The sequence below is a fragment of the Lonchura striata genome, chromosome 10 (assembly GCF_046129695.1).
Source record: "Lonchura striata isolate bLonStr1 chromosome 10, bLonStr1.mat, whole genome shotgun sequence".
In the NCBI taxonomy this organism is placed as follows: domain Eukaryota; kingdom Metazoa; phylum Chordata; class Aves; order Passeriformes; family Estrildidae; genus Lonchura; species Lonchura striata.
Window position 1 is genome coordinate 27103418 of NC_134612.1, and position 27485 is coordinate 27130902.

At 37.9% G+C, this 27485-nt stretch overlaps 2 protein-coding genes across 4 annotated transcripts in view; one reads left to right on the forward strand and one right to left on the reverse strand.

Annotated features, from left to right (window-relative positions):
- Nucleotides 1-18586, forward strand: part of CP (ceruloplasmin) — a 29919-nt gene extending 11333 nt beyond the window's left edge. Inside the window, exons 13-19 of one of the 2 annotated variants that reach the window (XM_021544922.3) lie at nucleotides 970-1109; nucleotides 1577-1705; nucleotides 2275-2381; nucleotides 3087-3303; nucleotides 3912-4051; nucleotides 4473-4635; nucleotides 14536-18586. In XM_021544922.3, the coding sequence (XP_021400597.1) occupies nucleotides 970-1109; nucleotides 1577-1705; nucleotides 2275-2381; nucleotides 3087-3303; nucleotides 3912-4051; nucleotides 4473-4635; nucleotides 14536-14549 (910 nt within the window). In that variant the 3' untranslated portion in view covers nucleotides 14550-18586. Of the gene's footprint in view, nucleotides 1-969; nucleotides 1110-1576; nucleotides 1706-2274; nucleotides 2382-3086; nucleotides 3304-3911; nucleotides 4052-4472; nucleotides 4636-5715; nucleotides 11323-14535 lie in introns of those variants that run through there. The other variant, XM_021544923.3, reaches the window with a different exon arrangement.
- HPS3 (HPS3 biogenesis of lysosomal organelles complex 2 subunit 1) lies at nucleotides 598-26845 on the reverse strand. Of its 2 annotated transcripts, XM_021544924.3 has the most exons (17): nucleotides 26535-26845; nucleotides 25126-25620; nucleotides 23634-23820; nucleotides 22582-22667; nucleotides 20714-20906; nucleotides 20364-20445; nucleotides 18310-18464; nucleotides 16678-16786; nucleotides 16286-16467; nucleotides 15744-15921; nucleotides 14892-15122; nucleotides 13046-13231; nucleotides 11678-11866; nucleotides 11030-11137; nucleotides 10465-10671; nucleotides 9086-9176; nucleotides 598-7926 (listed from the first exon to the last, which is right to left on the reverse strand). In XM_021544924.3, the coding sequence occupies exons 1-17, from the start codon at nucleotides 26755-26757 to the stop codon at nucleotides 7799-7801; spliced, it is 3030 nt and encodes a 1009-aa protein (XP_021400599.2). In that variant the 5' UTR covers nucleotides 26758-26845; the 3' UTR covers nucleotides 598-7798. The 2 variants fall into 2 exon arrangements, with proteins under 2 accessions (XP_021400599.2, XP_021400600.2); XM_021544925.3 differs by lacking the exons at nucleotides 16678-16786; nucleotides 18310-18464 and having other exon boundaries at nucleotides 26535-26844.
- Between the last annotated feature and the right edge of the window lie 640 nt (nucleotides 26846-27485).

A 27485-nucleotide genomic window follows, 5' to 3' on the forward strand; every position in this document is an offset into this window, starting at 1 on the left:
CAGATGGAGATTTTAATGGATCCTGGATAATGCATGTGCATTTGTTATTTACTGATGTTGGTAGTCCTTGATGTGGAAAGCTTAAAATATTCATTGTAATCTTAACTATGATGACTATGTCCTGATAAACAAGATCTTTGTCTCATGTTTATTTGTAGTCTGAGTAAGGTTCTTTTGATCCCTCTCAATTTCATGACCTTACACAAGATAAGTCCATGATTGAATCCACTTACCATGAAGCTCATTGTCTTGGTGTTTTATTTCCAGTATTTTAATCTCAATGAGAAAAAACCTGACTGGATAAACTAATTCACACCAATTAGCAGAAAAGGTTAAACAAGAATGATTAATTTCTGTGTTCCACCTGAATTACTTGAGTAACAGATTATAACTGTATTTTGTTATTTACTTAATTGTATTTTCTTCTTTTTTCCTTAGTTTGATAGTACATTTCTCTGCCCTGTATACCAGTGTACTCTGACATAATTCTAAGCACAAGTAATATGGACTATGCTGTTACCAGATTTCCCCCCCATTTTGCGTCCAGCCCTCATGATCTCTGCAGAGAATCCTTCCCATTTAATGTCAGCAAGGCACTTCAGCTTTACAAGTTTTAGCCTTTATTTCAGACATACACTGAAGTTGACAAAGGCTCTGTTTTTCAGTGTGCAAGTTGCTGTATGCCTTTGTGCAATTTGAAACATTTGCCAGGGCAAGCATACAGCATTTTTTGCAAGTACCATACACTTGATCTATTTATAGTGGGGTTTTTAACCTTCTAAAGGGGAACATCTCAGCTTAACAAGAATGTTTTCATGTTGAAGATACTAGCAGTTTATAAGATTACTCTTTCAGTTTATGAGATTACTACTTCTCTTGAGCCAAATTCTTGCTTGAGAGTTAATTGACATACCTGCAAAAGATGTTCTAAAATACATTAAAGAATGCATTTCTTTATTCTTTTGGCAGCCCTGGCAATCCATTTTTAAATAAAGATGACAAATTCATTGGCTCAAAATACAAAAAGGTAGTATATCGTGAGTACACCAATCAGACATTCAGTATCCTCAAAAACAGAGCAAAGGAGCAGCAGCACCTGGAAATTCAAGGTAAAGCCATCATGTTCAGTTTTGAAAATGCAAAAAATGCAGTCACACAAATCAAAATGTACTATTTGAATAATATTGAGTACAGTTCTATCCATAAAAAAATTGCCTCAATCTAAATGGAAAACCTACTTGGAACTGCTACTTTTACTGTAGTGCTTTCCCTGCAAGATAGCATTGCTTGCTCTACAAGGAAAAAAACCCTTTTGGTTTGCTGCCTAGTCAGAGATCCTAAGCCAGCATAAAACTGGGCAGCAACATCCAAACTGACTTCAGATACACAGCAGGTGCTCAGAACTTGAGATATAGAGGCCTAACTTTAACATCTCAAGCTGACATGTCATAGTGAATATTATACAGTTTTCATCTGAATTATAAGTCAATGTTGTGAATTTGAACACAACAAGCTGGCTCTCTGTCTGTTCTGATGTTTTGTAAAACCAAATTAATCTTTCTTTTCAATCCAACAGGACCACTGCTTGTGTCAAATACTGGAGATAAAATTACAATAGTTTTTAAGAACTTAGCATCAAGACCTTATTCTATCCATGCCCATGGAGTGAAAACAGACAGTTCTGTTGTTGCTGTAACTAACCCAGGTATCAAATCACCCCTTTTTATTTCCAGCAGGTAACATCAAGACTTCTGGTAAGATTTAGCAAGCTTACAGACAGCAGGAAAGACATAATTTTTGTTTGTCTTGCCTCAAGTTCTTAAATTTTTGATGCCAATTATGACAAATATTTCTACAGTTCAAATGACTGCTAATTATTGCTGTGTATCCTAGTCCTTGACTGATCAGTAATTCTTTGACAGTGTGGCTGCACCTTTCATGAACGCAAACAGATTTGGCTCCATAAGGAAAGCATAGCTTATGCTATTACTTCTCAGTTTCCTCTTACAAAGATTGTATCTTTACAAAATATACAATCAACTGTTAAGTATGGTGAATTGGACAGTGCAGACACACTCACACACACACAATACCATTGTCAGGAAGAATCAGGGATCTGCAGAAGGGGCCATCAGCTAGCCAGTGCAGTAAATGGGAAGGGGAACTTCAAGAAAAATATAAGCTGTAAATGGAAATAACATCTGCTACATGATGACCACCTGTAGGTCAGCACACTGAAAACTTCAAAAATTAATTGATACTTATTTAATTCAGGTGATACAAAAATATATGTCTGGAAAGTCCCAGAGAGATCTAGTCCTGGAAGAGGAGATTCACATTGTATTGCATGGGCATACCATTCAACAGTGGACATTGTTAAGGTATATTATTAATATCAGTTTTGTTTGTGTCCCCAACATAGTCAAAGGAGATGAGTTTGAAACTTTTTCTGTTTTCTCTGACAAGCTATTTCCCCTATTACTATACCTTTGAATTTATGTTTCTTGAAGGCAAACTGCAAGAACATCAGGGCAGAAATTCAATGCTACAGACATTCATGGTTTTGCTTCCTTGTTGTTCTGCTGTTGGTATAGACCATCTCACATTCCCTTCTTAAAGCTAGCACTTTATAGCTTGCTCAATATCTAATCAGTCATTTGTGGGAAAACTAAAATGCAACTATGAAACACAACTCTGCCATTTTTTACCAAGTATGAATTAGCTTAATATAGCATTTTTAATGGAAATTAATGTATTCTTGCCATTGTCTCAACAAATACAAATAGTGTCAGGAAGTATATTTTCAATGGAAATCAAGCTCAAAATTATAAAAATAGTTTGAAAAAGGAGCAGTAAATTAATATGGAAGAAATATTTATAGCAAGAGATGAAAATGAGGTAGTCTTCATTGAACTTGATTCCTGGGTAGTATCTAACAGTGGAGAAATAACTTAGTTGGACACTGGCTGCCCTTATTCCCAGATACTGACAGCTGTGAAGATAGTAAAAGGATTCCTGTATGTCATTAGAAGTACTTCTGTTTAGTTACATCTTGCAATTATGTGGGTTTTCATTTGTCATTTCAGGACACTTACAGTGGATTAATAGGCACACTCGTTGTGTGTCATAGACATTACCTGCCATCATTTCATACTAAAAAGAAAGTTCAGTTTGCTCTTCTCTTTATGGTTTTTGATGAAAATGAGTCATGGTACTTGGATGAAAACATTAAAACATATTCTACCAACCCACACCTTGTTCACAAAGAAGATGAGGGATTCCTTGAAAGTAATAAAATGCATGGTATGTTTCCCAGTTTAGTTCATGTAGCTCTTCAAATTTTACAAAATTATGTATTTGAAAGTAATACATGCAAATTCAACTTTCTCAACCCCTTGAATTTCCAGTTCCAGGATAGAAGGCCTGAAAAACCTTGCTCACACTGTTTGAAAACACTGCTAATGCCAGTGAATGACATTTTTTTCACAAGTTAAAAAAACCCTTAGCAACAACAAAGCCCTCTAGTATATTCTCTTGTTGAAGTTTTAGTAAAGAAAGAATTAAAATGAAATTTGAAGTTCTGATTTGATATCAGTAAACAACTAATCTGGCTATGTTGGAAAGGCTATGTGCATCCTGAAAGCATGTCTTTGTAAAGCTTACTCTTTTACAAAGATTGATTAAAAAAAAAAATCTGCAATTCCCACAGCCCTTTAAAAACTGCAATATGAGCAATGATGTACAGCAAAGAAATTTATCGTTTTCTTTCTAGTTTATCATGTGCCCTCCAAAACCATTACTTTTGTTTGGCATTGGCTTTCAAATCTTTCAATCTGTATTGTATTAGAGATAACAATACACAATACACAAAATCTTATCTGCTTTTTCTGTCTTACTTTCCTTCTTTTTAGCCATTAATGGAAAGGTGTTTGGAAATCTGCATGGCCTGACTATGCACGTTGGAGAAAATGTCAGCTGGTATCTGATGGGAATGGGCAATGAGGTAGACATTCACACAGTACACTTCCATGGCCACAGCTTTGACTACAAGGTATCAGATCTTTTTCACTTATTTCTTGCTGTGCTAAGAATGACAGGTACGTCAAAAATCAAGGACTGCTACCTATGGTGAAAACACATATTACAATATTAAGCAGGGCTTTTACTTTAACCATAAGGGTTTTATGCCTCAATCCAGTATTTGATCAACCATATCTGAGAGAATTCTGGCAGAGAATATCTGCCAGTAGCATTTGCTCACTGGTAACCTCAGAAGTTACTTCAACATGATAGCTGTGAATTTTTCATGGCTATGGTAAGACAAAAGCTATAGTTTTCTTTCATTTCCACTTAGTTGCTAGTTTATTAAACTTTGGAGCAGGAAGTGGATGTACAAAGTGATGCTTCAGTAGAAATGATACACAGAAAGCGTGTTTAACAGAGTTTAACTGTTGCTTCTTTTTGTCTTGAAGCAAACAGGGGTTTACCGGGCAGATGTCTTTGATCTGTTCCCTGGGACATCTCAAACTGTGGAAATGACCCCAGAGAACCCTGGAACCTGGCTGTTACACTGTCACGTTACTGACCACATCCACGCAGGCATGGAAGCGACCTACACTGTGCTCCCAAAGGAAGGTAAGAGCACCTAGCTCAGTAATGCTCATTATGTTTTAAGATGCACAATGGGGCTCACAGACACCACAGCATACTTATAACCAGTTCAGGCACCCAGCAATATTCCATGTCTAGAAGCCAAGATGTTGCAGGCGACCTGGTCATACTTCCCTCTGCAATGCTCAGGAAAATGAAGTAGTTAAAGGACTGGATGACAACTGACTATTACTTCAACTTACCATCCACGAAATGTGGCAGATTTTTTAATTTAAAAAGAATTCTTCATGAGAAAGAGTACTTCTGTATCCAAGTGTCAGTAGTGACAGATTTCATGTAAATCTTTGTTCAAAACAAGGACAGCTGCTAAATACATCTGAAGTACTGAAAAACTAAAGTAGTGTTTACTTTCTCAAGGGCATGTTGTAGCTTTAAGGACACTATTACCTTGGTCTAGCAATATCACCAGTGAAAAATCTTGAATTTTGAAGAAAAGTTCTTATTTCTAAAAAGTTAATACAATTTTTAAACCATCATTTTTCAGTACTAAAAAGACAGTGCATAACAGGTATTCAGAGAAAGAGAACAGTAGAAAGAGTTCAAAATATGTGATGTATATATATATATATATATATAGCCATATGATTTACATTTATAGCTATACTAAAAAAATACAGAATGCATTGTTAAATAGAAAATCTAATTATATTTGATGAACCACTGGAATATGAAACAGAACCTAATTCTATTTTATAAACATTAAAACTGATTTACAGAGTATGTTATGTCAGATGTCCAGACAATAACAGGCTAATTTAAGAGTACACAGAAAACATGTAAAAACAGACTTTCAACTTGGACCAGCAGTATACTGGATTTTTTATTATTAGCTATCTAGACTGCATTAAAATGTAGTCATTGTAATTGCACTAAACTTCATTTTAATTGCATTAAACTTCATTGCACCTTAAAGTTGTTTTTAAATCTAACTTACAATGTCCAGAAGGTACTTGGATCCTCTGTGCTCATTTTGGACTCTGCTGGCCACAAGCACAGAGTATTCTTTTGATGAAATGTAACATAAAGCTATTTTTCTCCTTCTAGACTAACTGTCTCTGTTCCCAAGATTGTTCAATCAGTTCAAGTGTAAAGGCATGCCAGGCACTCAAGAATGATGAAAGCATTTTAACACAGTGATCCTCCAAGATCTACCTTAATTTCTTGGAAAATACTCTTCTGGATCACTCATCTCTACACTGTTTGGAAGATTTCGCATAGTGGCCATGGCTAAGAAAAGAACCACAGACTAAGACAGCTGAATGGATATAACAGCTTATAAATATATGTTTCTGTAAATGAAAATAGTATCTTACAAGCGACACATATTCTAGGTGATGGCTAATGCATGTTATTTAGCAGCTGAGGAACATGGAAGAGCTAATGAAATGTACATTTTTTTAAAGTTTGCAAATAACCTTGAGTAACAGCAAAATTTGGGCTATCAGTCATCATCCTGTCACATTTTACTAGTATGTCTGTAGTAAATGCTTAGAAAACAGGAATTTGGTTATCACTTTGTATCTTTTCAGTGTGAACCTATGGATATATTATTGTATAATTGAGCAGTTAACAAAATAGTTATCTCTGTTGAATTACTTTGCAATTTTATTCAGTAGTACCTCTCAAGAATGTGCATTTAAAAGATTTGGTTTTCTGTTATGAAAATAATTGTAAGGCAAAATTAGGTTGAAATCAGCCTGACGAAATGCAGATAGTGAAGGCCAAAATTTGGTGACTATGTGAAAAGCTTTGCTCTGATGACTCCTGCAGTGGAATAATTTTGCTGTTGCAGCTCTTGGCAAGGAAAAAGAGTTTCCTGACAGGTGGAAACAACAGTGTTAGAGCATGGCTGATGCTACTCAAAAATTAAACCAGTAAGAGTGATATGGTTGCGTTCCAATAACCCAACCCCTTATGTTAGATCCATGCTAAATGAGAAGGAAAAAATGTATGGGACAGGCAGGGAAAGCAAGATATCTGGGCTTTATGCCTGCAAGAATGAAATTGCTTCTCTTTAACAAGCCTAAATCGCTTTGGTCTTTTTAAACATTATACTGAAACCAGCATAATACCTATCAGTAAATTAGATAATTTTATCTGTAGCAGGAATGCTATGTGAATAAGTTAAACTACTTTTATCTCTTTTTTTTTTGTTAATATATTTTAGCTGAAATATAGATGGTCTCTTCTGACTGACTTCTGCAGGTTTAAATAACATTGCAACTCCTGTGAAAACACTTTATAATAGAGTCACTGTCAGCTAATTAGGCCTTTAGATGGTTATGGGATCATGGGAGTTGTTGTATTTTTGGTAATTGTCAAAAACCCCAAACTACATTCATAAGGACATTGTGAACATTGTGACAGTTTATTATGACTGAATTCCCAGCTCTGAAGGAGCAGAAAGCATCTTTCTGCTCACAAGACAGACAAACATCAGTACACACATGCACAAGCACCTGAGATGCTTACCAAGAACCTTGGAAGAAATAAGGTTTTTTTTCTGGATTCATGGCCTAGTGATCCTTCAAATACTATCTACTGACTGAGCATAACAGAAGAAAGAAAATGTAGCAAGCCAACTGCAGTACATATCTTCCACTTCTCTTGGATTAATGGCCTTTTCTTGCTAAGTGCTAAATTAAAACATTTTCTGTATAACACTTGCCTGGGTATGTAACTAAGATGAGAGAGCAGCAGCCTGATTCTGCCAGCTAGAATTCAAGGAAATGTCTGTGTTGCAATATCAAGTCAGTTGGACCCAATTCCACTTGGAAGAGTAAGGCACTCCCTTTTACGCATAAAGTTAGACACATGCCTGAGCCTGAATTCCTCCCTAGGTCAGTGATCCAACTAACAAAGATTGAAGACTGACTTTCTGCTTTACTTTCACTGAACACTGTATGTTCAGTTGTACTGTAGAGTCTGTATTTCCTAGCTGCTTTGGCAGAATTAGCTTCAAAACAGATTCTTTGCCTCAGGAAACAGCTGTCCTTCAGTAGTTGATGCAAGATGTATGTGAAGGAAGGCACACAGTATCTTATAAGCAATTATACTGCTTGTTTCATTTACTTTTTTATTACAGCACATTGTAGTTGAGTGGACAGCAGGTCCACAGATCATTATTTTAGGTCACCAGCTTCCTCTGGCTGCAGTGAAGAAGATGTGGTATAAAAAATGCTGCAGTTCCATCTTCTGGCAGAAGACTGAGGAAATCCCTTAGCTCCAGTTCCATTGCAACAATTGATAGAGTTTCTGCTCAGAGCAGGGGAGAAAATATTGTTCAGGTATTTTGAGTTTAGAACAAAGAAAAAAAACCCAAAGCATTAACAATGTAATTATTAATTAAAGTCATCAAATTATTTAAGTATTACAACTGGAATGACATTTGAGACATGGCCATTTGTGTACAAACACAACTATGGGAAATCTACAAAGTAAACTGAAATTATGACTTTGATCAAAAATACGCCTCTATCTTGACACATCAGCTCTACACATGGCACTCTTATGAAGCCTGATCTAGTGTTTCATATGTTTTGTATGAAATGCAAAGTAAGCCCTAGAAATCTTATTAGTACGCTAACTCAACACAATCTGTAAAACTGGATGCTTTGCAAGAAGTTTCTCAGACCAAGCCATGTAATGTTATGCTCTCATCCAATTACAACACAGTTACTGCGTGAAAATAAATCCAAAGAAAAACTGCTGGCACCAGAAACTATAAATTTACAAGAACTGTGCTGCACAATCCAACCCCACAATGCTGTTTTTCTCAGGCATTCCGATGTATTGTATCCACTCCAAGTATTGTCCAATACTTTGAACAATATATATGCTTTATTTAATATTCCTAATTTGTCAAAACAATCACACTGGCCCCTCAGCTATACACAATATTATTAATTATTAATTTCTTACAAACATGTAATGATAGGACTACAGAACTACTAGGGTGGATTTCTCTACTTCTAATATTAACATACTTGTTTTTTTAGTCTGTGACCTAATCATCAATACACACTTAAGCCTCCCCGTGTTATCAATAACAGCCTATTACCTAAGAACAATATAGTCACTTAGCCTAGAAAAAAACAATTAGAATTAGTTCAGTTTAGTAGGTTTTTTAGTGGTGTCTATTCCTTACCTATACAGAAAGAGTATGATTACAACAACATACCTGTTTTCAATACAAAATGAGTGCAAGATTTTTATGAGGCTACACTGCCTACATTGCAGAATTCTGTGCTAATGACCAAAAAGGTTGCTAAATTGCATTAGCTTTAACTGAAGGAAAAGATCCTCCTTTTTTCCTCCAAAGTATCATCTCAGTAGTCCTTAGTCTGAACAGTTATTAAGAATGTTAACTGTTATACAAAGCCTTCTGGAGTTGAGCTACAACCAATTGATTTACCTTTGAGTGATGAAATAAGAACAGGGCAGTCATTTCCAGTACGTCTAGTTCTCTTGCAAAGTTCAGGAAGCAGCTTGTTCCACCACAGAGCCTAATACAGAAAACCCAACAGCAAATGTGTAAATAAACAAGGACTGGAATTAAGACTATGAAAGACCTGCTACAAATAACCTGAACTAAGCTCAGATATGTACAAATAGAGGTCAGTTATTACGAACTCAATAATTCGTTTATATAATGCTTTGAAATGCTGTGGTTTTGCATATGTTGTGTTTTTCAATCTTCAGTGTAACTTTTTTCTGCTCAAAAATCTTTACACATTGTCCCTCATACCTCTATAGAAAAAAGTCACCTAATTTGCAATACTAATGCAGTCAGAGAATTGTTTTTTTTTTTTCTCAAAACAGCTAAATGTAAAGTGGTAAATAGCATTGCTCTGTCTCCTGACTTGATCTGTCTCATTCCAACAGCTGTAGCAGTATATTAGGTTTTGTGCACAATTTTGCAGACCATAGTGAAGAGAAGGAAAGGGATTTCTTTCCTCCTTTAAAATATGGTAACTATTTTAACTTGTGTTCAGATGCAGTACTGCAACCTCACATTCTAGTCTAATGTGGGAACAATCACAGAAACTGTTTTCAGATTTGAATAAAAAACTCAAATCTGGTTCTGAATAGAGTTCTAGTACATCTGTCTGGTAGAGATTACATTTCCTGACCCTAGTCAGCAGAGCTCCATACAATTATGTATGTACACACATATGACAGAGCTGCTGTGCTGGGAAACGGAAATAAACTCCTGTAGTCCTGGAACACTAGAATAAAATCAGTTCCAACACTAAAACTGTATAGAGGCCTAATGGGAAAATGGGACACAAAGACATAATCTTTCTGCTAGTGTACTGGTACCATTCTGATTGTTAGGTCAGAAGATGTCACTAGAACACAGGAATAACATATTTAGGTGGAATTTTATTCAAGGGACCATGTTTTCTTATCAGTTAGCTTATTATTAAGATTTCACATTATAAACAATTCAGAACATAGTCAGTGAGATATGAGATAGCTTTTAATTTACAGCAGAAAAAGAACATATCATTCTTTATTCTGAGGCACTCTGCCATCTAAAAGACTATGATTTAAGTTTACCACAATGAATAGAGTAAGTGGCAAAAAAAAACTGGAGGAAAAAATATTCCATTACAATTACTGGGGGCTGAGTGAAGGAATTAAAACTCCAAGGAAGAGGTGGAACTCAAGCTAAGCAATTTACCTGAGAGCTAGGCTATGTGATCCATCCAGAGTCCATCTGTACATACAGCATTTCAGTTAGGGAAAAACCCCAAATGATAGTGAATAACTGTATTGAAAGTAGCCCACCTGACTGTCACCTTTCAGCTCATGCTGAGCGTAGAACACAGCTGCATCAGGACACCTGCTGAGTAGCTGGTCAATGGCTTCCTCGTACTTGCCCAGACGGGTATTGCAGAGAACACGGACAGTGAGGCCAACACTGTCAGCCTCTGTCAGGGGCTCCAAAACAGGCAGAACTGAAGCTATATTAATTGACTGACTACATAAAAGAGACTGAAGACAAGAAGTATTGTTTAGATTTAAGACAAACGTTGTAAAAAATGCTAACCGTAACCTTATAAGAAAAGCCCGTACTTGCTGGAATAATCCTGAAATAATACTTCCTTTAATAAATAATGCTGAAAACTGGGAAAGCAAGTTTAGAGTAGATGCAAATGTAAATACTGTTAGCAACAGAACTTTTCAGTATTTTTTTCTTCCATCATTTCAGTTGACTTTTTATTTTGACTTGGATAACTTGGATAAAAGTCTCCAGACTGCTGGAGAAAGTTGTTCACAGAAACATGAACATTTGCAGAAGGATCTAAGATATATAAAGCAGATGTAATAAGATGTAATACATGTTTCATACCTGTAATCTTGAGATGTCTTCATGGTAATCTTTGTCATATAAGCATCCCACTGACATTACGGAAGTTACCCATGGGACAATCAACCCAAAATGACTACAGGAATTAATCTATACAAGAGAGAATTAAGTTGCAAAAGAAACATTTCTGTTAGCGACAGTTCCATACGAAACTCATTGCAAGTACAGAAAATTTTAATTTCAAATACAGTAATTTAGAAGAGCACCTATCTCTTCTTTCCTGGTTCATGCAATTTAATAAAAAAATAAACTGGAAACTTCTATTTAGTACTGTATTTCAGATTTCCTGTTCATAATTCTTTAGATTTCATCATTCACACGATTTCCTCATTTAGTTAGCTTTGTAAAATTGTAAATAATCCACCTGACAAATTCTCATTGCTTTTTTTTAACCCTTATTTCTATGCAGAGCTGACTCCTGTTGGAAGTATATTTGCAAATGCCCCCATGGAGCAAAACTGGCCAAAGACAGAAACACTAATTTCTAACTGCACATCACCTTATTTTATTTCAGTCTTGCTTCTTTTAAGAGATAAACTGTCTAGAATTAAAATATTAAGGATGGTACTTGGATAGATTGTGGAGGAACCCTGCAGTCCTAAAACTTCCTCTGCATGGTTTACAACTTACTAGATCCTCTGTTGTTTTCAATGGCTTAGTCTCAGGAAGTTGCTTCTTTGATATTCTCCAAACATACTGAGAAGCAACCCTCAACAGGAGCTCCTGAAGTACTTTTTCCTGAGAGGACACTACAAGAAGAGCTTCCCAGAAATCCACCAGGAGCTGGGGAATAGTGTTTTCACTGCTATTATACAACATCTAAGAACAAAAACGACAGAAGACAGCAAGTTAGACTATGGTGATTACTAATAGCAAAAGTTAGAAAAGACAAGAGGAACAGTTTTTCACTTTTACTAGAAGCAGAATTTTGATTTAATTTTTCATTTTTTTCCTGTGATTCTATGTAATACACTGCTATGCAAATTAAAAAGTCTATTACACGATTTTAAGGAAATCAATTCTGACCAACAGATTTGATTTGTTCTTCAAGATTTACTCCACTCCCAGAAATGTCAGTGCAACTGTCAGCAAGTATTTACAGACTGCTAATGAGGATTTTTACATATGCCAATAGACATGTAAGTGTCATGAAAAGAAATCTCTATAGTCCATGATAAGATCTGCTGTGTAGTTCACCTGGGTATCATGGTAGGGACCCACAAGGAAGATGTTTTAAGATCTGCTGTGCCAGCAAAAAGAATTTTTACTTGGTTTCCAAATGGTTTTAAGCAACAACACTTGTTCTAATTGGAACTCCGTGACTTGAATCTTTTTGATACAGGTCTTTCACAGTAACAGATATACTTAAGACTGCAACACACGTACATTGAAGAACACATGTTTTAACTCAAGTGTTGCTATCAATTGTACAGAAAAAAAAAATTGTCTAGTCCCAGTTGAAAGAAAGAAAACTTCAGGGACTCTAGAAAAACTATTAGTATTTCTTCTTATAAACTGCAGACACATACTTTTCTTTCACTGATTTATACAGCTCACCAGAACATATATATGTATTTAAGCCTAATTCCTTAGAAGTATGTTTTAATACTGAAGATTTCTTTAAAAGGAAATTATGGAATTAATTTATCTGAATTCTGTTACATTTCCCTGTCCTTAGGAAGCTTAATCACTAGGAAGCCACTGAAAGGGTTCTGAGATCAGGGTATTTTCCATTCAAATGACAGGTTAAAAGCAAAGAACTTAATGGGTTGTTTTCTTGCTTTCTTTTTTTGCTCTACTTAACCAGTATTTCATTCCAGAAGGTCCAGTTTCTGACTCTGTAACCATCTATCATGACTAGAGTATCTCCACCTCTCAGCTTGCTCTTTCTGAAGAAATGCTAAAATGTGAGTGAGGGAGCAACTGAGGCTGCTTTTCTTTCCCACAACAATGTCACTATGAAAAAAAAAAGAAGCAAAAACATGATCACAGGCCAACCTTGAAAAAGGTATCTGCTTCTTCTAGTTCAATTTTACTGTTCTCATGTAAAGCCACAGTGGCAGCCACCAGTAAACCAGGCTGCATCTCCTTCAGGTGAACAGCAAACTCAGTTGGCATAACAATTCCTTCCTTACGCTGCTGCAGGAGCCGTGGCTGCCCTATGAAGCCACAAGCCAGTGTTGTCTACAAACATAAAGAGATATAAATCAGGTAAATAATTCAATATATAGGTTATTTTATTCAGTAAACTCAGTATTTACTCAGCCAGTGAAATTTAGATGGAAGCAGTCAGGGAAGAAGGCAAATCCTTTCTGCAATTCATAGAACAGGTCTCCAGAGACAGAGATGCAAACCACATTCTAGAGTAGTGACTCCTGAAAAACAGGCCTTGTGCCTAAACACTGAAAGTAAATGCTGTTGAAAGATGGAGTTAGTGTGCATAAAATTGATTTCACTAAGTAATCCAAGGCACTTGATATACAGGGTAGTTTGAAAAATCACTGGCTGACTTTTCAAGAGGCTACTCTGCAGAAGTGTGATTTTTATTTTGAAAATACCCCTGAAACAATGATCAAAATGTGCTACACTCTGTGCAACAAGAAGCTATTTTGAGTTATGTGAGTGCATATGAAGATGAGTATAACGTATTATTCCCATTTTAAAGACAGTGGAAAAATAATGCCTAAGTAAATTAAATTAATTATACAAGACATATAAGGCAGACCTAAATATTAAGATTAGCTTTCTGAAAGTGTTTTTTTCCTACTTGGAAATAAAATGCTTTTTTAAAGATGAAGGTCAATAGAACATACTCAACAGATAAGATTAGAAAGAAAGAAAATCCAACCAAAAACACTCAAGCCTAAGCCACCTTATTCTCAAAATAACATTCATGCAGTGTATGTTTGCTCACAACATGGCAATTTCACTTGATCAGGGAAATTTAGCACCTGCTGCAAAAGCAGATGGTGCTGAATTTTTGAAACGGCTCCCCACAGTTCCAACTCTGCAACTCAAAAACCAGCTAACTTTAAAAACCCTGAAGGACTTTTTTTCACCAAAGCACGATATCTAATTTTGAAACAGTTATCCATTTATTTCAAAAGTGTTCAGACTCCCAATATTCCACTATAAGAAAAAGTCTCTGTTTCAAACTCTATCACCTTTTAATATTCCACAGTCTTGATCAAACTCAACTAGAAGTAATTTACAGACTGGTCTCACACAATGTGAACATCTGCAGCAGAGACAGGTCCACTAACATTTTTGCCCCAGTGATGAGAAATTCTTACTTTGATAGCTCTGAAGTAAGTTCTGATCTGGTTTTAATAAGAGTTAAGTGCTTTGATCCCACATAAGATGGGAAACTGTATAGAGAAACTTTAATCTGTAAGCACAATGGATAAATATTCTGTTCAAGAAAAGTTTTATAATGGCTGTTTGAATACATATGGTGTTTTGATGGGCATATCACACATTAATTTCAGGTGGAGAGGTGTAGAAAAGCTACTATACAATCCTCCCATGCAGCTGAAGAGCACTGGCAGAGTTGTTTACATCCCAGTGAAACAACATCTAATTGATCAAGAATAAAGAGCTTCAAAACTTGCTTATTTTGTAAGTCTTCACGAAGACAAGACTACTCTACCTGCAGGGCAAACTGTACAGTGTATGTCAGCCCTCCATTCTACTGTTACTGTAGACATTCAGTGGAGCCTACGCAACATATCAGGGGGAAGAGGAGCGACTGGAAGCCTCTTTTACTGTAAAATGCAACTCTAAGTGAAACTATTGTCTTGGACTTTGTAAAGCATGAACAGCTCATGCTCTTGGCATATTTTACCTCCTTATAGGACTGCATTTCATGTTCATACATTGTCAGGTTTCCCATTTTCAGAGCCAAGAAAGCCTTAGTAAGTGTCAGGACCACTGATGGCATCATCTTTTCTACCTCCTGAAGGTACTTCACAGCTGTCAAAGGACATATGTTTCTCATGCTGGGACTGCAAAGGATATCAGGCAGCTGCACAGGGTCCGCAAGATAGAATATCTGGAGAACTTTATTTCCTGATTCCTATTGAAATAAAAGCCATTTGACAGTTTAGATATTTTCAGATGTACATTCTTCTGTGGCATATAAAAGTAGTGCAGTTCTGTTGTTTTGTTTTTTGTGGCAGGTTTCGTTTGTATTTTTTGAAAACAGACAAGTTCATCTTAGCTATCAAATCACAGCACCTTTCCTGCCCCTCTCCTCCCTACTGGTAAAAGCAAAGGATTTCTAAATGGTAGTGATTCTGGCTTGCTAGGAGAACATCTACCACTAAAACGAATTGTATTTAGCAATCTGTACAATTTAGCAATGATCAAAGAAACAACTTGATTTGCTACAGAATTGAAGATGACAGAAATTTGAGGCAGGGCTTTCCTAAACAGAAGTGTCTCTGTGCAAGTGGGAACCAGATCATAGCAACATCCATAATAGCTAAACCTGTAAGATGTTGCTTGAGCACAGTCCAAAGCATCACAGGTGCTGCTGCTAGCCAACAAAAGTGGGAAAATAAAAATAATGTGAAAAATAATAACTGTAAAACTAAAAAAGCAGCTCAGCATTTTCAAAGGAAAAGTAATATTTGATACACAATTCTTAAAATCAGATCTAAATTAGCAGATTACAAATAAACCAACTTGTTTCTACCTTACTTAATTCTTCATTTGAGTCTTCATTAAGAGAATGAGTTAAGTAAAATATAAATCCTCTCTCATATGTCTGTATTTCATCACCTTCTGAAACTATCCTCTTTAAAACTTCAGTCATGGATAAACCTGACATTCTGTAGTATGGCAAAGCAAGGTGGTAATCCTTTGTGTCAAACCTGAAGGAAATAGAGAGGAAGGAAAAAATAACAAAACAACTAATGGCAATGCTTTTGCCATCACTCTTTGTAAGAACTAAAACCACATCAAATGAAATCACAGGCACATCAGTTATCTGCATATATTATTCATATTCAACGTAATTATGTTGAATTCAACATAATTCTGAATAATTTAATTCTGTTCAATGACAATAAAGAAAACCAGAAGAAAGGACTAGATTAAGCTGATTTTGTTAAACAGAAAGTTTTGTATTACATATGCAATACTAATGTAAAATAGCAAAGAATTATGGATTTCCAATTTAAGGTTACACTACTGGAAACACAGCTCACCTATGCTACTTTGACATCTAAAACATACCTGCTGTAGCAGTCTCCTAAGAAGGCGCAACTTTCTCTGAATGCTCTTACAAGATCTTCCTTCTCATCTGATTTAAGGAAATGAGGGTCCATTATAGCTGCTCTGACCAGTAAGTGAGCCTCACTTAGAAGATGGATGCAGCTCTCAGTTTTAACATTTTCGTAAGTTCTACTATATTCTACCTAGAACAGACACAGCATATGCTTAGGCTGCTGACAAAAATTAAGAATATACAGGAACAATTTTAATGAGGACAGCATCGGTCTGAAAAAGGATTATGGGCTATTCACAAGAAATATATTACACCATATTCAACAATGACATGAATCAGAGATTAACTAGCAGTACTTATTTTTAGTTAGCAAACAACAAAAGCAGGAGTTGGGCAATACCATTTCTCTGTAAAGCTGAATTGTTGAAACAGTGTTTATAATATATAAATTCCAACCAGGCTCTGACTCAGAATTTGTTCTGGATTTGATGCTGTCAGCCTTTCTGGAACTAGAGAAAAGAGTTGAGTTGTCAGTGTTGAAATAAACACTATGCAACCAAAAAACCCACATTCATTTTGTAATTCAAATGAATAAATAGATATGTTTGCAGACTAGTAAGTGCTGGAGATATAAGCTGTGAATTTAAGTCATACTGGCTAATAACAGAACAGGCAGGGATAGGCATGTTCACACATAAGAGTCATCATCAGAACTGCCCACTACATCTTCTGTGCTTAACACAAGGGAGTATCAGGAATCATAGAATCATCAAATGGTTTGTCTTGGACCTTAAAGATCATCTAGTTCTAACCCCCCATCATAGGCATGGGATGCCACCCACTGAACAGGTCAGACTGCCCAGGGCCTTATCCAACCAGACCTTGAACAGTTAAGTAATTTAAATTAACTGTTTAATCTCCAGTAAGGATTTAGTGCATGTTTGCCCCTGCAGCTCTATCGAAGTGTTTGCCAACACATGGCATGAAGAGGCATCAGAATACTTTTATTCTAAAACTTTGGCTTGGTCTATAAAGCCCTAAGGTTAAAAACACTGTAAGAAAGCAGACTCTTTTTGTTCTGTTTTTAGATTTTATTTTACCAGTACAGATGTAAAGATGTTTACATCTTTATTTTCAAATGATTGTGCTATGTAGTAAGCTTAGTATTTATCCATTACATTCTTTACAGAAGGCAAAAAGTGTATCTTCTTCAAATGCCATTCTGACAGAATATATGAATACTCAAAACAATGCAACTGGCAGAAAATGTGCTTTATACAAGAAAACTACAGTATTTTGAATGGTCATTTTTCCTGACAGGCTTCCCCTTACCTTCTTGTGAATAATGTCTGCTCTAGACTTTACGAAATACTGGGTCAACTAACTCCTCAATCAACTAAAGCTGTCCCACTCTTGTTAATTAACTTAAACTGACTTTAATAAATGTGGTTCCTGAATAACTGCTTAGAACAGCTGCTTAGCTGTTTAATGAAAAGCCTTCAAAAATGGAAAGGGAATAGCAAGTTCCCGGGAAACTTGTAAAAAGTCACAATTACCTCTGGCTACACACAGGCTACAACTATAACTTGGGGCAAAGTCTGATCAACTTTTGTCATGGATAACTACAGTGATGTTCACAACTTTCTTGGCAAGAACCTTTAGGCAAAGATAAGGCATTTAATTTTGTGCTGCAACGTATTTTGTAACCTGAAGCTTTGGCACTACATATTTTTGGTACTCTACATTTTTTCTCAAGATAAATATTTTTTTAATTCCCAGGATAAATTCTTAGCAATGTTGTTTTAACATTTTCTTGATTTCAGGCATTTGTGACTTTGTGCTAATTTCTTCTGTGTCAGTAAATACAATAGAGTTGGAAAAAAAGCGTGACTGCTCTTCTCAATCCCTTAGAAGGCAATTATTTCTTGAGAGATTTTTAACAGAGGAACCACTCTTAAATTTCAATATCCACAAATTCAGCACCATACACAGAGCTCTATGAACCAGCTCCCTAAAAGACACAAATCCTTACAGCATTCTTCTTGTAGGCTTTCTTCTTTCAGTAATATCTTCTGTGTCTGCCTTAGTCAAAAGAATTATATGGTTTTTGAAATGACAGATAGCTCTTGGTCCTATAAAAAGCTGCATTCTTAATGTACAGACATCCAGTGTGACAGATGGACAAGCCTATAAAGAAAAGTGACTGTTTTGTAATTTCACTGTACATACATTGAGTTTTTCAATAAATCAGAAAAAAACTAACCTTTGTACAATGATCTGACATTAAAAACATTCACTGGCTTTCCTAACTTTGAGTGATTCATTTAAGCAAGAAAAAAAATACTCATAAAGGCCTGACAAGAATCATTTAATAATGAGTGAAAAAAAATTATTTCACTCTTCAAAGCAACTGCATAGTTTCAGCTATGTTTCTCAAAATAACTGAACCTGAGGTAGATGCCTAACGCAGAAAACTTTATCCTGATTAGTCTGAATTTGGCCACTGGTTATAAAAGATTTGATTTCAGTTACTTATAAAAAGCAATTACAGATAGAAGTATTATATTTGCTTGCCTATTGTTACCTCACATAGCCAGTATTATTTTCCCAATTTGTTCCATATGCACTTTTTAAGTAAAACATAAGCTATCATCTAAACTAGACTAAAAATTGAAAAATGCAGCCTCATTTGCACAGAAATATTCTAAATTTACAGCTTTAAAAAGACAAAATACTACATTTACAAATTAATATACATAGTGAAACAAGACAACACAGCGTTACATGAGCAACCTGCTTTCTGAAGACACCTCAACATTTCTTTTAAGAGGTGGAGGCCTACAGTGGAGGTCTGGAGGCTCTAGACTGCCCTGGGCTAGTGAGATCCAGAATGAGGCAGCTCTAAACCTGATTTTAAAAAACAGCAGGAAAAATAGCAATGGCAAATAATAAAAATAACCACCGTAACACTTCCAACTCCACAGTGGAGTGTGTAAGAACTAAAACCACATCAAAGAAAGTTGCAGGCACTTCAGTTATCTGCATATATTGTTCATATTCAATGTAATTCTGTTGAATTCAACATAATTCTGAATAATTGAATAATTGAATCTCACACTGGGGCAGGGATACCCATGAGGGAACTGGCCCATGAAGGACTCACACCAGCACAGGGACACCCCTGAGGGACTGTAGCCCATGGAGGGATCCATGCCAGAGTGGGTGGGCACACTGTGGATGGCAAGCTGCAGCACAGAAATCTGTGTATCATCACAATTCTCCAAAACTCCTACAGGCACAGGAGGCAGCCTGTTGATTGACTGGAGGAACTGCAATGGGTTTAAATGTAACCCACAGTGAAAATGCAGAAAGCTGAGACTAGAGAATGGACAGGAAAGATTGTGTCATGTGCTGGTATTAGCAATCCAAAGCAGAGAATACATGTTTGGCTCTTGAAAATTTTACAAAACTTCTACTGTCCTATGGTTTCTTTGTATCTGTTGCCAACATGCTCAGAAGAAATTCTTAAATACTACCTTAAAATACACCTCCATCTATCTTTCCTACTACTTTTACTAATGTGTATCACAATCTTTACATTCAATAAGTTTTTACTGATAAGCAATTTAAGGAAGGGGTAAAGTTTAGACCTCCAAAGATCAAAAGTCCTCTTCCTAAAAAACATGCCCTAAGTATCTGGTGGCAGACTTGTTTGATTGCCTACATGCCTCTTAGAAAAACTGGTTTTTCAAGGACACCTAAGAGAGAGAAACATCACACAATAAAAGAAAACTCTGCACCTTTCGTTCAATTTTATACAGAAAAGTATGGAATTTAGCTTTAAAAAGAAGTGATTTTATGGTTTTTCATGTTTTTGAAAACATTCTATAATGGTCTAAAATTTTACATGGCAATAATAGATTGTTTCATTGAGACACCTGTAGACCACCAAAATACAACAAATACAACATTTTGGATGTTATTTTATTGGTTCAGCCACCAGAAATGAACAGGATTTCAAACCCTAAGTCAAATAAGTGCCATACCACTACCCCCACTCTATCAGTGAGGTAATGAGAGGTGTACCTTCATGGTCGTGTCAATATATGGATCCTCACCACGAGCTGCTGCTGCACTGCATCGCACTGTGAAGCACTGCAGGTTCTGACTAGAGGAAAAGAAGAAAACACAAAAATGAAGAAAAGAAATTATGATGTGCAAAAGTCAAGTAGCCAAGACTACAGTTAATCAGCTCTTTTTCCTTTGAAGAAATGGACTTAAAACCCCAAGCAGGAGGGTATGCTGAACTAGCACATTAGCCTGCCCAGAGACTTCAGGAGGCTATGAAGGATGTATCAGAGGAGGAAAAACATTGTAAAAGGACAGCAGCACAGAGAAACATAGTAATACTATCAGTAAAACCATAAGCATAGTACCTTGTAATGACGTGCAGGAACTGTGGAGTGAGGACTGCCTGCTCTGACTTCTCTGAATATTGGTAAGTAGAAATTAGTTCTACTAACTTCCCAAGAGAGTAGAGATATCCAACATGAGGTAAAGAGAAAAAGCAGAAGAGACTCAGAAGTTTTCTCTTGTTCTCAGTTTCCTCATAGGCTGTTGCAGAAATTCCTACATTAACAATGAGAAAGGCATTTTGTGTACTTAATAAATAAAAACCTGGCAATTCCATTCCAAGCTTGCTGCTTAAAAGACAGAATCAAACCTGCCCAAGATGCAGACTAGTTTTCTTAGTAGCTAGGAAAAAGAAGTTTTATATGAAACTCAGTGCACATGTCAAAAAATTGTATGTAATCTCATTTGGAAGCATTTTCACAAAAATATGGACCTAGCACCTAGTGAAGAAATTCTATAGATGTAACAGCATTAAAGAGTCCTAAATTCACCAGAACTAAGCATCCAGGGACTGAAAGTCTGATCTTAGACAATTACTTTTGAGTTTGAATGAATGCTCATCCAGAGCTGCAGCTCACAAAAAAGTAGGTATTACTTACAGGAAGGAAAGGCTGGAAATGACAGAATTTATTAGGACGTCACTTTACAGGCAACAGCTGTGATCATATTCTACAGACCCTCTTATCAAAGCCTGTAAATCACACAAGAGCTTAAGACAGCTGGAGTTAAATGGCAAGTAGCTCATTCTTTTCAGTCAGTTGCAAGTAAATGAGGCATCACTACTTAGCAGACAGCCAACCATCTCAAACTGAGTGAGGAGTCAATAAAAGTCAAGGGTCAAACATATCCTGGGAGGCATCAAGCACAGCATTGCTGGGGAGGCAGGGATGGGATTGTCCCACTCTGCTCTGCACTGGGGCAGCATGAGTCCTGGGGGCAGTTTGGGACACCATAATACAAGAAGGATATAAACCTATTTATTAATTAAGGGAGGGCTAAAAAGATGGTGAAGAGTCTGGAGGGGAGGCCATAGGAGGAGTGGCAGAGGACACTTGGTTTGTTCAGCCTGGAGGAGACTGAGGAGAGATCTAAGAGCATTCTACTTCCAGTTCCTAAGGGAATGAAGCTGTGTCAGGGGAGGTTTAGATTGGATATTAGGAAAAAGCTCTTCTCCCAGAGGGTTGTCGGGCACTGAAACAGGCTCCCCAGGGCAGTGGTCATGGCCCAAGACTGCCAGAGCTCAAGGAGTATTTGGAAAATGTTCTCAGGCACTTGGTGGGATTCTCAGGGTTCTCCTGCACAGGGCCAGGAGTTGGATTTGATGATCCTTGTGAGTCCCTTCCAATCCAGGACATTTTATGATTCTATGAAATCTGACTGCTAACATATAGCATTAAATTCTTCCATGGGTCTTTTGGGGCTTGAGCTAGTGAACCCCTAAAATCTGCATTCATCCCTTCCAGTTTTAATTAAGGCCCTTCAGAAAGCTAACCAGTATCTTAGTGATTATTAAGGTTTACTATTTGATTTCCTCAGCTGAGTGGCAGTCTAGTATCTTGTAACACGAAGAAGAATTTTATTAATTCAATGTAAAGAGTAACTGTTTCGCAACACAAAAGTTATCATTAAAGAACTGATAAAAGCTGTTTTAGTCACACTTATGGTGCACTGAATTAATATTTTAGGTCAAAGTTTATGTAGAACTTGGCAGAATTAAAAGATTTTTTTGTTAATAGAAGTTCAGTTTAAATCATTGAAAAAGGAGAAAATATCTCAATTTTAAAACAAATCATACAGAAATCACACAGTGTATGAAAGAGGATATGCAATGAAGCTCTTTCTCAAGCCTCCTGTGACACAGCCCATTGTGTATTAACACATATCCATTTACCTGTCTGGTATACAGGAAGCAGTTGAACAGAGTGCAACTTTGTCTCTTCACAAAAACCAAAAGGCGACTGGTCGGGTGCAAAACGTCTAGGAAAAAAGTTCAAAACATCATGGGACTGAAGTGAAAAATTATGATGATATACTTTGGCACTGGCTACAAGACACATAGCTCATCTTTTAACACTCAACAAAAATGCACACTCCTACTACCAATGCCATTAACAGCAATGACAAGAAGCACATAGCACACCTAGATAGAACTCTATTAATAAGAGTTCCTACAACCTAAATCCTCTCTCTCTGTTTGTCTGCAAGATGCACATCAAAGTTAAACATCACTGAAGAGAAATCCTGCAACTGATTTTGACCTCAATTTAACCTTTTTTTTAACTCTTTCTTTTTAGTCCACTGAGCTATATGGAACATCATGCCATGTCCAACACTATTTTTTTTCCTACTATGTGTTATCCTTTTCCTTGCTTTGCTTTGGAATTCACTGTTGGACCCTGGCATCAATTCTTCCTCAGCTTTTGATAGAAATTTTGGTGAAAAAGGAAGACTAAATTGGCTTCCTGAGGAGGGGACCTGGAGACACAGGTGCTGAACTTTTCTCCTTGGGATCCTGAGAAAGTCTCAAAGCTGTGCCAGGGGAGGTTTACACTTGACATGAGGAACCATTTTCTTACCAAGAATGGAGAAACACTGAACAAGCTTCCTAGAGAGATGGTTGATGCCCTAGACCTGCTGCTGTTTAAGAGACGTTTGGACTGTGCCTTTAACAATACCCTTTAACAGTGGCTCACCCCTGAAGTGGTCAGGCAATCACACTAGATGATTGCTGCAGATCCCCTCCAAGTGAAATATTCCAAGACACTGAAAAATGGACTTTCCTCAGTATCCCATATTTTCCTCTGTTCAAAAGAAACGCCAAACCTTATAAAAACCCCAGAAGTCAAAATATCAGGAGTTTCCTTTCAAAAAGACAAAACACACAACACAGTTTGGTTTTTTGTAGTAAATTAACCCACAAAAGGGAAAATATGTCTGTAATACCTGAAGAGCAGATACTGCACTTGGAAGTGCTTTGTGTCTTCTGTAGGTAACTCTGTGGATTCCAGTGTGACAGGTATCTCACATAGCTTACTTTCTTCCCCAAGCAATTCCACTGGCTTTTGACATATGATGAACTCATCTAATTCAAGCTGTAAAGGATGTGTTGAAGGATTTTCATCTTTCACACCTGAGCAATGAAAATGCCATCTTAATTGTTCAAACCATTCCATGCAGCAGTAAGAAAATAGTATGACAATATCAATTAAATACTCCAATTACAGCTACCCTGCTAGTATTGGCTTCCTCACACCACAAAATTTTGAAAACAGTTGTACTAAAAGATGGGAACCATTCCTATTTAAGCCTCAACAGTCTGAATACTTAAGAGTCAAGAATTCTGGAAAAAAAAACCTAACAGGTAAACTGTTCATTAGAAGGTGAGTGAAAGGCAACAAGTGCTGCAAATGGCTGGTCACCAAAAAACGTTGACTTTTGGCTGAAGAGGTTTTGAGAAGGCAAAGGCTGCTATCACAGGAAGTTGTGTTATCTTCACCTAACTTAAGTCTTGGAAAGCAAATCCTAGTAACACTCAGAAAGTAACTGGAAATTTTCTATGTATTTTTTAGTAATAAAAAACCTAGGGGCAGGACACCATCATCTGAGAAAAGACCCATCTTCATTCAGTGAAGAACACTGCATTTATATTGTCCCTCTCTGAAAAGTCTTATTTACTTGTAAATTTTTTCTAGGTACAGTTTCCATTTCTAAATGACCCTCCTTTTAAGTTTCTTCAATTATAAAGAAAGGACCTTCCTAAGGTTTGCTGGTGTTAATCTGATACACACATATATGTTTGGAAAAGTGGGAATTGATAACTGATTACATATGTATTGATATCTTGCAATACACAGGAATGAAACTACCTGAGTACATATATTTCTGGGATTTCTAGAATTCTAAGATAAGCCCCTCAATAAGATAAAGGACTGAAAAAGGAGAATTTGCTTGATTATGGCAGGTTTCTAAGCCTAACTGTTAAAAAAGTACAGAGACATCACAACAGAAACATTCTTAATTGTGTAAGCCAGTTACTTAGGCAGTGACACTGATAGAATAATTTCCCTAAACACAGCACACTGAACTACTACTACTTTAACTTGGCCTGTTGTGGCACCCTAAAACAGGGACCTAATTCTGTGTCTGCAGAGGATAGTACAGCCTCTAAAGGTAGAGCATGATGGCATATTTGTTTGAAATGTTACCTCCAACTGCAGGTTGGTACAACTTTTCATGTTCTAGAATATTTAGCTGATAGTCAGCAATAGGACAATCTGGAAATATTTTATGAAGGGCAAAGACCTTGTTGAAATGCCTTCAGTAGTTCAAGACGAGTAGTTCAAGAAAGTAGTTCAAGACTACTTTCAGAACAACGGGAATCAATTATCAGATTCTTGGAGATTAAAAAAATTAAAAATTTTATTTCAGCACCTACCTCCATCCACAACCTTTTCTGGTGCACTTACTCCCTGAGCACATCGGTCTGTCCTGTCTGCACTTCGCTGGACCAGTTCCAGTTTCAGGATTAGAACATCCAGCTCCGTTGCTATGGCTATATGTCTGGCACAAAACGCAACTTCGGCAGGAATGAGGTTATCAATGTGCAAAATTAAGGAGCGTTCAAAATCTAACAGAGTCAAATTCTGGTTTATGACACGGTACTTCAAACAGAACATGACTAGTTTATTCTTGCAGCCCACAAGAAGATCTCCATTCACAGGACAACATGAAATGCACAGTGGAGGATCTGAAAGTGGCATTTCAACAACTGACATCTGTTCTTTTAAGGTTTCACTGTATGACTCTTCCATCTTGTGACCAACCATCCGGACACACACACGAGAGCTCCCTGCAGACATGCATCTCCAGTTCGTATATGCTCTTAGGAAAGTTGCTTTGCTTTTTTCTTCAATTGTCACCAGGTAGTCTCCTTAAAAGAAAGCAGTCATACTGATAGTCATTAAAAAAATAGATGACGGTTTCTGAGCTCTTTATCTGCTGTAGTACGCTAGAAAGAACATCTTCAAGTCACAGCTCTTACAAAAAATTCCAGAAATAGTTTTCACCAATTTTCCTCTAATTGAATACAAAGTACAACTTTCTTTTCTGGGTGGTACACAATTCACACACCACCAAAAGCAAAGACTTACAGATGTAGGTCCAGAGTAACTCCTGTATGAATCCTCTCTGTTAATTGTGACTGCATACAAAGTTCCCTCCACCTCCCCGCCGTCTCATACCCATTAATGAGGAAATATTTTGGTTTCTACAGACAATGGAAAACAATGGACCAAGCGATTCATGAAGAGCTGCGGAATGGGCTGGAACGACCACCCCACTCCGCATTCTAAAAACAAAATACAAAAACAAGAAAAAAAATGAAACAAAAACAAGAAAAAAAAAAAAAAAAGAAAAAAAAAAAAAAAAAAAAAAAAAAAAGCAGGGGCAGGAGCACAGACCGCAACCGAGGCGGAGGCAGACGACGAAGGGAGATGTGGCTCCCAACCTCCCTGGACGCCCGAGCGCTGCCGGCGCTGGGAGCGGCCCCCGCTTCCCTGCCCGGCCCGCAGGACATCCCGCTCCGCCAGGCGCGCCCCACCTCAGGCTCGGTAACAGCCTGAGAAAGAGCCCGAGGGAGACGCGGGTGGGAGGGCCAGGCCTTCCTCCCGCAGCAGCGCCCGAGCGACTTCGCTCGCCGCCCGCCTCCGCAGGCCCCCGCCCCCGACCCGGCTGGCCTGCCATCCCCACCCAGCGGAGCCCCAGGCCCGCTCCACGCACTCAGACCTGACGCGTCCCGCTGTCCCCGGCTCAGCCCTCACGGACGCAGCGATGGCCGGGACTCACCTGCCGAGCTGTGCGCCATGCGCAGCACCGGACCCAGCGTGGCGAAGGAGCCCAGGGCTTCGCAGCGGCCCTGTTCGCGCACGGCGAACACCTCCACCCTGCAGCTGGCCGCTGCGCTGGCCACGAACAGCACGTCTTGGCCGCAGCAGAAGTGCGCCGGTTCTTGCTTGCAGGGCACTACTCGCTGCGACCCGAATGGGTGCAGGTTGTAAAGCTGCACCATGGCTTCGAAAAGCTCCGCCGCGGCAGAGGAGAGCACTCGCAGCCTGCCGGGCGGCGCCCAGCACTTCCGCGCTGCGCAGAGCCACCTCCCCGCGGCGCCGTGCGGGAGGGCTCAGCCGGCAGTGTGGCTCCTCCAGCACAGCTATCCTCCTGCGAGGTTCCGTGTGCCCTTGGCGTGACTCAGTTGCTGCGTGAGCACCCCCAGGAATCCTCCGTTATGGCAGAGCAGTACACTGGTGGAGCTCTCGAGTGGGAAGAGAATCTGGAAGTGATCCATGAGAGTGGGAGACGGAGGATGGGGGACGGTGGCTTATAAATGGAAGACCTTGCTGACGGGTATTCGGTCCGTGGTTTGTGTGCGGAGCAGCTTTCACTTGGGCACGGCTTGGAGCTGCCACTGCCGGCAGGAGCGTGCCTAATGCATTAGGCTACTGAAACTTGGGTTTTTCCAGTCTCCCAGCGTCAAAACAACTTTTTTCGCACTTAAATACAGCAATTTTCTTAAAAACCAACAAGAAAAATTCACACCCAAACCAGCACACCCCCCAGACAAAAGCCTAGTTATTTCACAGAATATTCCCAGCTAAAAGGGACCCACAAGGATGACTCTTAGCTAAATGGCCTATTTAGGGATTGAAACCACAACCTTCGTGTTGTTAGCACCATGCTCTAACTGGCTGGGTCAGCACTTTTTGCACAAGCCAAATGTCCTATGATAGAGCTGCTTCC

Excerpts from the sequence above, each read along its gene's own strand:
- HPS3 (XM_021544924.3), bottom strand. The coding sequence starts at position 26,757 with ATGGTGCAGCTTTACAACCTGCACCCATTCGGGTCGCAGCGAGTAGTG. Across the intron at positions 15,123-15,743 it reads CAAATGAAGAATTAAGTAAG|GAATCAGGAAATAAAGTTCT; the intron begins GTAGAAACAAGT and ends TTATTTCAATAG. Across the intron at positions 9,177-10,464 it reads AGCTGAAAGGTGACAGTCAG|GCTCTGTGGTGGAACAAGCT; the intron begins GTGGGCTACTTT and ends TTTCTGTATTAG.